Raw genomic sequence first — 12,439 nt, 5'->3', positions numbered from 1 at the left:
AGAGAGAGAGGGAGACACAGAATCTAAAGCAGGCTCCAGGCTCTGAGCTGTCAGCACAGAGCCCGGTGTGGGGCTTGAACTCACAGAGCTGTGAGATCATGACCTGAGCCAAAATCGGACGCTCAACCGACTGAGCCACCCAGGTGCCCCTAAAAATTTAATTTTGTAATGTTTATTTATTTTTGATAGAGAAGAGGGGAGATGGCAGAGAGAGAGAGAGAGGGAGACACAGAATTTGAAGTAGGCTCCAGGCTCTGAGCTGTCTACACATAGCCCAATGCAGGGCTTGAACTCACAAACCATGAGATCATGACCTGAGCTGAAGCTGAATGCTTAATCGACTGAGCCACCCAGGTGCCCCTAAAAAATTAAAAAAAAAAAAAAAAAAACATTAAAAAACCCACTCCTACTCCTTTCTGAATTCTTGTTAGTAAATAAAAGTTGGTTGAGAAGCCTAATATAGCTTAATTTATTAAAACACCATCACCATGATTTAAGGTTCGATCTTTCCTTTGAGAATTAAATGAGATAATTCTTTCCCCCACCCAAGTTTTATTTAGATATAATTAACATATAGCATTGTATTAGTTTAAGACATACAACATCATGATTTGATATATGCATATATTGCAAAATTATCTCCACAGTAAATTTAGTTACATCCATCATCTTATATAGTTACAATTTTTTGTGATGAGAACTTTTTTTTTTAAAGTAAATTCTACCCAAATACGGGGCTCAAACTAAACATCCTGAGATCAAGAGTCTCAAGCTTTACTGTCTGAGCCAGCCAGGTGCCCTTTTTAAGATGTATTCTCTTAGCAACTTTCAAATATACAATACAGTATTGTTAAGTATAGTCACTATGCTGTACATTGCATCCCCAGACCTTACTTACCTTAATACTGGAAGTATATACCTTTTGACCACCTTCACCCATATCTGCACCCCCCACCCTGGCCCAGCAACCACCAGTCTGTTCTCCATTTTTTTTTTTCTTTTTTAATTCATGTTCTTCCTCCTTTTTAGGTCTATTTATTTATTTTGTTTTTTTTAATGTTTATTTATTTTTGAGAGAGAGAGAGAGCGGGGGGGGGGGGGGGGGGGGCGGAACAGAGGATCTGAAGAGGGCTCTGCACTGACAGCCATGAGCCCAATGTGGAGCTTGAACTCATGAACCATGAGATCATGACCTGAGCCAAATTTGGATGTTCAACCAACTGAGCCACCCAGGCACCCCAAGTCTATGTATTTATTTTGAGAGACAGAGACAGAGACAGAGAGAGAGAGCACGTGAGCAGGGGGAGGGTAGAGAGAGAGGAAGAGAAAGAGAATCCCAAGCAGGCTTCATGTTGTCAGTGCAGAACCTGACAGGGGGGCTCAGACCCATGAGCTGTGAGATCATGACTTGAGTCAAAATCAAGAGTTGGACACTTAAGCAACTACTGAGCCACCCAGGTGCCCCTGTTCTCCATTTCTATGACCTAGGTTCTTTTAGATTCCATATATAAGTAAGATCATACCTAAATGAGACAATTCTTGATAAGGATTTAACACAGAGCCATACACAAAGTAAATGATCTGTGTTTATTATTATTTTGTCATTATTTGACATCACAAGTAAGAACTCATTAAAAACAAATTATCCAATTCCATTTCTATATCTTAAAGCCAAGAGTATTAAAAAAAAAATGAATCTAGCCATTCAAACCTCCAATCAACTAAATCAAATATTGAGTTAAGGCTTTCCACATTTTTTTTCAAGGAAGCATTGTTCAATATTACAAGTTGACAAAAGTGTTCAATGTAGAAAAATTAGAAAATCGATAAAAATAAAAGATGAAAAGTACAGCATAGGAAGTATAGTGAATAATATTGTAGGGGTGCCTGCCTGGCTCAGTTAGTGGAGGATGTGACCTGATCTCGGGGTTGTGGGTTTGAGTCCCATGTTGGGTGTAGAGATTACTTAAAAAAATAATATTGTAATAACTATGGTGACAGAAGGTAACTATAATTATCACAGTGAACATTTCATAATATATTTTGAATCACTCTGTTGTAATGTAATATGTCAACTCTACTTCAATAAAAAAAATTAATTTTAAAAAATAAAGAGGGAGGCACCTGGCTAGCTCAGCTAGTAGAGCGTGCAACTCTTGATCTCAGAATTGTGAGTTCAAGCCTCATATTGGGTGTGGAGATTACTTAAAAATAAAAAATCTTTAAAAGAAAATACAAAGGATATCTACCCAAAACCTGCACACAGATGTTTGTAGCAGCTTTATTAATATTTTCCAAAACTTGGAAGCAATTAAGATGTATTCTAGTATGCAAATGGATAAATAAACCGTGGTACATCTAGGTAACAGAATATTATTCAACACTAAAGAGAAATGAGCTATCAAAGCATGAAAAGACATGGAGGAAACTTAATGCATATTACTAAGTGAAAGAAGCCAATCTGAAAAGGTTATATACTGTATTATTCCAACTATATGACACTGCAGAAAAGGCCAAACTATGGAGACAGTAAAAATATCAGTGGTTGCTAGGGGTTGGAGAAAGGAAGAATGAATAGGTGGCACACAGAGGATTTTTAGGGCAGTGAAACTATTCGTTAGCATTTAGTTGAAATGCATGCTCTGATTCGGTAGGTCTGGATTGGAGCTTGAGATTCTGCATTTCTAACTCCCCCTTCGTCCTGAAGACTACACCTTCTATATCAAGATTTTAGAGCTTAAACTGAACCGTTTTTCCATTTTTGCAAGTCACTTGACAAGCTTCTTTTGCAGTGTTTTTGTACTCCTTGAAATGCAAACCAGCTGTTTCCACTTTTTTTTTTTTAATCTCTCAATTCCTACAGTCCCCGGTTGAGGAAAATCTTAAACCGTGGTAGAGGAGTAAGGAAAACCGCAAAAAACCAGGAGAGGATGAGCGAGGTGCGGAACCTAAAAATGAGAGGAAAGCAGGAACTGAAGAAGCGGAGGAGGGATTTTAAAGTTGGACGAAAGCCGGTTAGGTTTTCAGGGCGGACCGGAAAGAGTCCAAAGAAGTCTCTGCACCATGGCGGGTCCTGTCAGCTTGCGAGAGCTTCTAATGGGCGCTTCGTCCTGGACCGGCTCTGAAAGTCCCGAGGGGTCCCCTACAGAGGGCGGAGGGAGCGTGGCTGGTGGACCCGAGCCTCCTTGGCGAGAGGATGAGATCTGCGTGGTAGGAATCTTCGGCAAGACGGCTCTGCGACTGAATTCCGAGAAGTTCTCACTTGTGAATACGGTTTGCGACCGACAGGTCTTTCCCCTCTTTCGCCACCAAGATCCTGGGGACTCAGGGCCTGGAATCAGGACCGAGGCTGGCGCCGTCGGGGAGGCTGGTGGAGCCGGAGACGCTGGGGCTGGGGCTGGGGCGGGGGATTCAGTTCGGGGAGGTGTAGCTACCGCTGAAGGGAACCGAACTGAGCCAGGCTCCCAGGACTACAGCCTTCTGCAGGCCTATTACAATCAAGAAAGCAAAGTTCTTTATCTTCTTCTCACTTCCATCTGTGACAATTCCCAGCTTCTGCGGGCTTGTCGTGCCCTTCAGAGTGGGGAAGCTGGAGGTGGCCTCTCTTTACCTCATGCAGAAGCGCACGAGTTCTGGAAGCACCAAGAGAAGCTGCAGTGTCTCAGTCTCCTTTACCTTTTCTCCGTTTGTCACATCCTGCTTCTGGTCCATCCCACTTGCTCTTTTGACATCACGTATGATCGAGTATTCAGAGCCCTTGATGGACTGAGACAGAAGGTACTGCCCCTCCTCAAAACAGCCATTAAGGATTGTCCAGTTGGCAAAGACTGGAAACTAAACTGCCGACCTTGCCCTCCTAGACTCCTTTTCCTCTTTCAACTCAATGGAGCCCTCAAAGTGGAACCCCCTCGGAGCCAAGACCCAACTCATCCAGACAAGCCCAAGAAACATTCTCCTAAAAGGAGACTGCAGCATGCCCTGGAGGACCAGATCTATAGAATCTTTAGGAAGAGTCGCGTCTTAACTAATCAGAGTATCAATTGCCTCTTTACTGTGCCTGCCAACCAAGCTTTTGTGTACATAGTTCCCGGAAGCCAAGAGGAGGACCCAGTAGGCATGTTGCTGGACCAACTTAGGAGTCATTGTACTGTGAAGGACCCAGAATCTTTGCTGGTGCCTGCACCCCTTTCTGGGCCCAGGCGATACCAGGTGATGAGGCAGCATAGCCGACAGCAGCTTTCTTTTCACATTGACAGCAGCAGTTCCAGTTCTTCAGGGCAGCTAGTGGATTTCACTCTTCGGGAGTTTCTATGGCAGCATGTGGAGTTAGTCCTAAGCAAGAAAGGTTTTGATGACAGTGTGGGCAGGAACCCACAGCCTTCCCATTTTGAACTTCCCACTTATCAGAAGTGGATCTCAGCAGCTTCAAAACTGTATGAAGTAGCTATAGATGGGAAAGAGGAGGACCTGGGATCTCCCACTGGGGAGCTAACATCTAAGATTTTAAGCAGTATTAAAGTCTTGGAAGGGTTTTTGGATATTGACACCAAATTCTCAGAAAACCGGTGCCAAAAAGCTTTACCCATGGCCCATAGTGCCTATCAGTCAAACTTGCCTCATAACTACACAATGACTGTCCATAAGAATCAGCTTGCCCAGGCTCTTCGAGTATACAGTCAACATGCTAGGGGTCCAGCCTTTCACAAGTATGCCATGCAGTTACATGAGGACTGCTACAAGTTTTGGAGCAATGGCCATCAGCTCTGTGAGGAAAGGAGTTTAACTGATCAACACTGTGTACATAAGTTTCACTCATTACCTAAATCAGGTAGCTAAAATTTTCTCAGCATTTTGAAATCAAAACTGAGCTGTGTTTTTATTCTTTTTTTTTTTAAAGATTATTATTATTATTTTATTTATTTTTGTAAGTAATCTCTATGCCTAATGTGGGGCTCAAACACACAACCCCAAGATGAAGAGTCGCATACTCTATTGACTGAGCCAGCCAGGTGCCATTTATTCTTGTTTTAAGAGAGGCTTTTCACTATGTATTGATAATTATAAAAAGCCCCACAGAAATTTAGTTGAATCAAATTTAAGTTTTCTCTCCTGTTGTAAAAAGAAAATAACAACTATGACTACTAATTATTTTCTTGTATTTAAAGGATGATCCATAGGGGATTATTAAATTAGAATTATTAAAGCGTATAAAGTTTCAGAAATTTCATATTAACATTTTTATTTTGGAGTTTTTGTTGAACTAAAATGAATTCATTGAAAATGTAAGGTCACCATGATGATGATAAAATGTACTTAGAACCCCTAAACATCTTAAAAAAAAAAGAAAAGAAAAGAAACCCTAAACATCTAAAACTTTAGATTGAAAATGTGTATCATTTTAAGAATTTTCAGTGCTTCTTCTGTTATGTGTATATACTCAAGGTTTTGTGTTTTTGGTGTTTGTTTGTTTGTTTTTGTAATCTCATTTCCAAAGTACTGTTTGGAGAAATTTTGGGGTTAGATGCAATAGAATATAAAATAACTTTGACTCTGCATTGTGTGTGTGAAATTAACAGTAAGTGTTGTGTTTTCCAGGAGAAAAACCAGAGGCTGATAGAAATCCTCCTGTGCTGTATCACAACAGCCGAGCTCGATCTACTGGTGCCTGTAACTGTGGAAGGAAACAAGCACCTCGAGATGATCCCTTTGATATCAAGGCAGCTAACTATGACTTTTATCAGGTAGACTCTGATTTTTTCATCTTCCTCCCTTTCTTTCTTTCTTCCTTCCTTCCTTCCTTCCTTCCTTCCTTCCTTTTTTTTTTTTTTTTTAACTACCATCTAAGTAAAAGTACATATTTTCAGAAGCAAAATATTTAGAAAAGTAGGGGCACCTGGGAGGCTCTTTCAGTTAAGCATCTGGCTCTTGATTTCAGCTCAGGTCATGATCCCATGGTTTATGAGATCAAGCCCCGCAACAGGGTCTACGCTGACAGAGTTGAGCCTGCTTAGGATCCTCTCTCTCCTCTCTCTCTGCCTCTCCCTCACTCACACTCGCTGTCTCCCTCTCAAAATAAATAAATAAACATTTTTTAAAATTTTAATTAAAAAAATTTTTTAAGTTTATTTATTTTGAGGGAGAGAGCATGAGTGGGGGGAGAAGCAGAGAGAGGGAGGAGAAAGAATCTCAAGCAGGTTCCGTGCTTTCAGCACAGAGCCCAATGCGGCTGTTCGATCTCACCAACTGTGGGATCATGACCTGAGCCAAAACCAAGAGTCAGACGTTTAACTGACTGAGCAACCCAGGCTCCTCAAATAAATAAACATTTTTATTTTAATGTTAGAAAAAAATCTAGAAAAGTAAATGTGACTTGAGTGTGATATATAGACAAGGGAAAGTTCTTTATATGAACTTATTTGCTTACCCATTAATTTTTTTTTTTAATGTTTATTTATTTTTGAGAGAGACAGGGACAGAGCATGAGCAGGGGAAGGGCAGAGAGAGAGGAAGACACAGAGTCTGAAGCAGGCTCCAGGCTCTGAGCCATCAGCACAGAGCCTGACACAGGGCTCAGACTCACAAATGGTGAGATTGTGACCTGAGCCGAAGCCAGACGCTTAACCGACTGAGCCACCTAGGCACGCACCCCTTACCCATTAATTGTTAATCTTGCTTTTTAGAGTGAAGAATCTGTTATTTTAAATGAAAAGGTCACAGAGTTGTTTTGTTTTGTTTCTTCCTCCATAGCTTCTGGAAGAAAAATGTTGTGGAAAATTGGATCATATCAATTTCCCAGTATTTGAACCAAGTACTCCAGATCCTGCTCCTGCCAAAAATGAATCTTCTCCTGCCCCTCCAGATGCAGATGCTGATAAACTTAAAGAAAAAGAACCTCAAACCCAAGGAGAGAGCACAAGCCTGAGTTTAGCTTTGAGTTTAGGCCAGTCCACAGATAGTTTAGGTACCTATCCAGCTGATCCACAAGCAGGAGGAGATAATCCAGAAGTTCATGGTCAAGGAGAAGTAAAAACTGAGAAGAGACCAAACTTGGTTGATAGACAGGCATCCACAGTTGAGTATCTCCCAGGCATGCTACATTCAAATTGCCCTAAAGGTCTACTACCCAAATTCTCCAGCTGGTCGTTGGTTAAATTAGGCCCTGCTAAGTCTTACAACTTTCATACAGGTTTAGACCAACAAGGCTTCATTCCAGGAACAAACTATCTTATGCCTTGGGACATTGTCATCAGGACTAGAGCTGAAGATGAAGGAGACTTAGACACAAATTCTTGGCCTGCTCCAAATAAAGCTATTCCTGGAAAGAGAAGTGCAGTAGTAATGGGAAGAGGAAGACGGAGAGATGACATAGCTCGAGCATTTGTGGGCTTTGAATATGAAGACTCTAGAGGTCGGAGGTTTATGTGTTCAGGACCTGACAAAGTAATGAAAGTAATGGGAAGTGGGCCAAAGGAGTCCGCTTTAAAAGCCCTGAATAGTGATATGCCCTTATATATTCTGTCATCATCTCAGGGTAGAGGGCTAAAACCACATTATGCTCAACTTATGAGGCTTTTTGTTGTAGTTCCTGATGCTCCTTTGCAGATAATACTAATGCCCCAGGTAAGAAATATGACCCTTTTCTGTTTTCAGACAAAAAATGCTGATGCTTGTTTTGATTGTTTTTTAAAAAGTGCAGGATAATATCTAATATTTCATTAAACAGGTCTTAATCTTAAATACCTTTTATACCTAATCTAGTTCTTGAAAAATAAATTGCAGGTGTATTTCTCAGTTCACATCATCAATTCACATTGTTTAGTTCAAAGGCAGAACTTGAAGTTAAAAATCTGTAGAAAAAAAAAAGAAAAATCTGTAGAAAAATAGGATAATATTTGAGACTCAATAATGTAATTTTGGATACGATTAGTTTACCTACTTAATCTTATATGCTCTTTGAACTTACTGTTTGTTTAGGCACTTATCTTTCAGGTATTTCTTAATGAAAAATGCAAAAATAAGTATATTGCCTTTACTTTTCAGGTTCAACCAGGCCCACCACCATGTCCAGTATTCTACCCAGAAAAACAAGAAATCACTCTTCCACCAGATGGCCTCTGGGTGTTGAGATTTCCTTATGCATATGTGACTGAGAGAGGACCTTGTTTCCCTCCTAAGGAAAACGTGCAGTTAATGAGTTACAAGGTGCTCCGTGGAGTTCTTAAAGCAGTAACACAATAAGTGTTTTATAGCCAGTTCCATCTTTTTTTTTTTAATTAAAAAAAATATTTTTTTTCTAATGTTTATTTATTTTTGAAGCAGAGACAGACAGTGTGGGGAGGGGAGGGCAGAGAGAAAGGGAGACACAGAATCTGAAGCAGGCTCCAGGCTCTGAGTCAATACAGAGCCTGACGTGGGCCTTGAACCCAACCGGTGAGATCATGACCTGAGCCGAAGTCGATGCTCAACTGACTGAGCCACGCAGGTGCCCCTATAGCTGGTTCCATTTTAAGGCTGATGTTTGATTTTGCTGTGTATGGGTTTGGTTTTTTTTTTCATTTTGTTTCTTTGTTTTTGTTTTGGTACGTGTATGCTGTGTTTCCTTAAATACAGAATGTGCTTTGGTTACAGGAGTTCAGTATTGATACAATAGTTCCACTGTTTCATGATGTTATTGATATTTATTGTAAACGGGCCTGTACCTTCTTAATAAACATTGGTTCTTGCAGGAAGGGACATAAATATCTGGTTGATACCTTTGGGTTTTTTTTTTGTTTCTGTTTCACTGTCCATAATAAAACATGTTTCTATCATAACTGAATGTTGCCTAATCATGTTGAACCAAAATTTTGTTTTGGTTAAAAAATGATGTTTTAGCTGGGATTTTCCTTAAAATGCTGCTTCTGAAATTATTTTCAAAACAAGATGATCCAGTAGGTTATCTGGCAAAAGTATGAGGATTAATTGCAAAAAAAGCCCTATTGTTTGGCTCACAATTCTAGTACCTGAGTCAAATTGTTTTGTTTTTGCCATTTTATTCCTGGACTGATGCGATAGCATATTTTAAAGGAATGCTATCTGAACTAATACTTTTTTTTAAGGCTTTATTATTTTTTTAAGTTTATTTATTTATTTTGAGAGAGCAAGAGTGAGAGCAAAAGAAAGAGAGGAGGAGAGAGAGAGAATCCCAAACAGACTCTATGCTGCCAACTTGGAGCCTGATATGGGACTTGAACCCACAAAACATCAGATCATGATGTGAGCTGAAACCAAGAGTTGGCTGCTTAACCAACTGAGCTACTCAGGCGCACTAAGGCCTTTTTTCTTTTTTTTTAAGTAATCTCTACACACAGCCTGGGGCTTGAACTCACAACCCCGAGATCAGAATTGCTTACTCTACCAACTGAGCCAGGTGCCCCTGAAGTAAAACTTTTTAATCCAAAATATTAATACACACTTTACCCTTTAAAAAGTTACCCTGGGGAGCGCCTGGGTGGCTCAGTCGGTTGGGCGGCCGGCTTCGGCTCAGGTCATGATCTCACAGCCCGTGAGTTCGAGCCCCGCGTCGGGCTCTGTGCTGACAGCTCAGAGCCTGGAGCCTGTTTTGGATTCTGTGTCTCCCTCTCTCTGACCCTCCGCCGTTCATGCTCTGTCTCTCTCTGTCTCAAAAATAAATAAACGTTAAAAAAAAAAATTAAAAAAAAATAAAAAGTTACCCTGTAAGAATTTCTGTATGTGAAACAACCACTAAATGATAGAGAGCCTATCAATCTATGGTTAACTTTCACCAGCGTCAACATGATGCTAATTTATCACCAATTAAATAAATACACGGAATAAGTGAACACACCAAAATTGTAGTGTAATTGATTATATTTTCCTGGAAACATTGATTTTGAAATACTGGGTAAAAAGAATTGGAGATTTTAGTCTCAATACGTATGAAATACAGCATTTGCTTAATACATCTTGCTACCAACGTAAAGCAGTTATTTAGATTTTGATGTTAGGGGAAAAAATGTAATAGCCAATTTAGAACTGTGACTTAATTAAAGGTATTTTTATGCCAATTTTATTATAGTTCAATTAAGAGAAGGAGTCTGTGAGGGTGGCCCAGTCAGTTAAGCATCTGACTTTGACTCAGGCCATGATTTTGTGGTCTGTGCTGACAGCTCAGAGACTGAAGTCAGCTTCAGATTCTGTGTCTCTCTCTCTGCCCCTCCTCCTCTCACGCTCTGTCTCTCAAAAAAATAACATTAAAAAAATTTTTTTTAAAGGAGAATGTGAGCCAATATGAAAATTAACCTACATTTTTCTTGCATCCCATCTTTATTTTTCATCCTTTTAATTTATAATTCCTTGTATATCAGTTTTAACAATCACAATTGCTTTTGTATTAAGCATGGTTCTTGGTTGGTTTTATTAAATAGGCTACTACATTTGGAAATATAACTAGATTGCTCTGTAGGACCTGTATTAATAATGGTTTTGTTTTTTTAGCAGCATCTAAGACTTGAATAACAAGTTGTATAAACTGGTAGGTTAAAGAAACCGTAACAAAGTAGTTTGTAAGAAAAATTAGGTGTCAAAAGAGCAAACTCGTGCCTTTTCTTTCCTTTGTTTCTTTGATGTCATTCTATATGGAAAAACTTTATATTCCTGCTTAAATTAGTGATTTTCCTTAATGATTTTTGATTGCAGAAGCCACCCTAATTTGAACTTCTGAAACAAACTTTGTATGCTATTTCTATTTATAGCCTGCTTAAAAAACAGTTGCAGAACTTCTGCATGTTTGTTTTTATCCATAAATTGGCTCATAGAGTGTTGCATTAGAGAAATGTGGACTATGCAGTTTGTATCGCTTACTGCTTTTCTCATTACTGATACAAACCTTAGTCAGCAAACTTCAAAAATGATGATTTTATTAAAGAAATTATGTTTCTTCTGTAGCAGCTCTTGCATTGTCCTTTGCTTAGCAGATGTTTCTTTTTTTATGGAAATATAAGCAGATGATTCAAATTTTTTGATTTTTTTTTTCAACGTTTTTATTTATTTTTGGGACAGAGAGAGACAGAGCATGAACGGGGGAGGGGCAGAGAGAGAGGGAGACACAGAATCGGAAACAGGCTCCAGGCTCTGAGCAATCAGCCCAGAGCCTGACATGGGGCTCGAACTCACGGACCGCGAGATTGTGACCTGGCTGAAGTCGGACGCTTAACCGACTGCGCCACCCAGGCGCCCCCAAATTTTTTGATTTAAAATTTTTTTTTTCAACGTTTATTTATTTTTGGGACAGAGAGAGAGACAGAGCATGAACGGGGGAGGGGCAGAGAGAGAGGGAGACACAGAATCGGAAACAGGCTCCAGGCTCTGAGCAATCAGCCCAGAGCCTGACATGGGGCTCGAACTCACGGACCGCGAGATCGTGACCTGGCTGAAGTCGGACACTTAACCGACTGCGCCACCCAGGCGCCCCAAATTTTTTGATTAAAAAAAATTTTTTTTAATGTTTATTTTTGAGAGAGAGAGAGAGAAAGAAAGCTCAAGTGGGGGAGGGGCAGAAGAAAGGGAGACAGAATCTGAAGCAGGCTCAAGGCTCTGAGCTCTCAGCACAGAGCCTGACACAAGTGTCAGGGGGGCTTGAACTCACAGATGGCAAGATCATGACCTGAGCTGGAGTCAGATACTTAAACAACTGAGCTACCCAGTTGCCCTGAAATTGATTTTTGAAAAAAATCTTTAATGTTTATTTCATTTTTGAGAGAGAGACACACACAACGAATCTGAAGCAGGCTCCAGGCTCCTAGCTGTCAGCACAGAGCCTGCCGTGGGGCTGGAACCCACAAACCAGAGATCATGACCTGAGCCAAAGTCCCACGCTTAACCAGCTGAACCACCCAGGTGCCCCTAAATTGTTTTGTTTTTGTTTTTGGTTTTTTTTTTTTAAGAATCACTAGGTCAGGAGGGACTTCACAGGATATCCTGTGATGTGTCTATGAAAAGTTGCATAGAATTTTAGGAAGTAAATTATATTTTATTCAAGGAGTGCTTATTATTTAAAGAACTAATATGATAAATCTTTCTGTCATGTGTATTATGTTATTCTGATTTTTTAAAATGGCTTCACATGTTGGATTAAAGTTAGGTTCCTCTGTACTACTTAAACAGGAAATCTGTATCTTAGTTGAAAAGCAAACACGTTCCAAGAAAAAGTAAAACAAAGAAATTAGAAAAGTGGGACTAGGAAAGCCTGATTTACGAGAATAAAATAGCTACTCTTTATTGAATGGCACACAATAATAATAGCTATTTATGAATATCCACTTGTTAGGATATTACTACATGTTTTGTCTACATTGCCTCTAATCCTCAAAATATTGCAAGATAAATATTACCCCTATTTTATAGACCAAGAAATTGAAGGTTGAAGTGGTTAAATAAT

At 39.8% G+C, this 12,439-nt stretch overlaps 1 protein-coding gene across 1 annotated transcript; it reads left to right on the top strand.

Moving 5' to 3' along the window:
* Positions 1-3,031: 3,031 nt before the first annotated feature.
* Positions 3,032-8,818, top strand: SMG8 (SMG8 nonsense mediated mRNA decay factor). The gene is made up of 4 exons (XM_045488197.1): positions 3,032-4,828; positions 5,596-5,741; positions 6,748-7,620; positions 8,041-8,818. Exons 1-4 carry the CDS (start codon positions 3,064-3,066, stop codon positions 8,236-8,238), a joined length of 2,982 nt encoding a protein of 993 aa, XP_045344153.1. The 5' UTR covers positions 3,032-3,063; the 3' UTR covers positions 8,239-8,818.
* The last annotated feature ends 3,621 nt before the right edge of the window (positions 8,819-12,439 follow it).

The sequence above is a fragment of the Leopardus geoffroyi genome, chromosome E1 (genome assembly GCF_018350155.1).
Source record: "Leopardus geoffroyi isolate Oge1 chromosome E1, O.geoffroyi_Oge1_pat1.0, whole genome shotgun sequence".
Taxonomy (NCBI): domain Eukaryota; kingdom Metazoa; phylum Chordata; class Mammalia; order Carnivora; family Felidae; genus Leopardus; species Leopardus geoffroyi.
This window is presented reverse-complemented; position numbering and strand designations above follow the sequence as displayed.

Excerpts from the sequence above, each read along its gene's own strand:
- SMG8 (XM_045488197.1), top strand. The coding sequence starts at position 3,064 with ATGGCGGGTCCTGTCAGCTTGCGAGAGCTTCTAATGGGCGCTTCGTCC. Across the intron at positions 4,829-5,595 it reads TCACTCATTACCTAAATCAG|GAGAAAAACCAGAGGCTGAT; the intron begins GTAGCTAAAATT and ends TGTGTTTTCCAG. Across the intron at positions 7,621-8,040 it reads AGATAATACTAATGCCCCAG|GTTCAACCAGGCCCACCACC; the intron begins GTAAGAAATATG and ends TTTACTTTTCAG.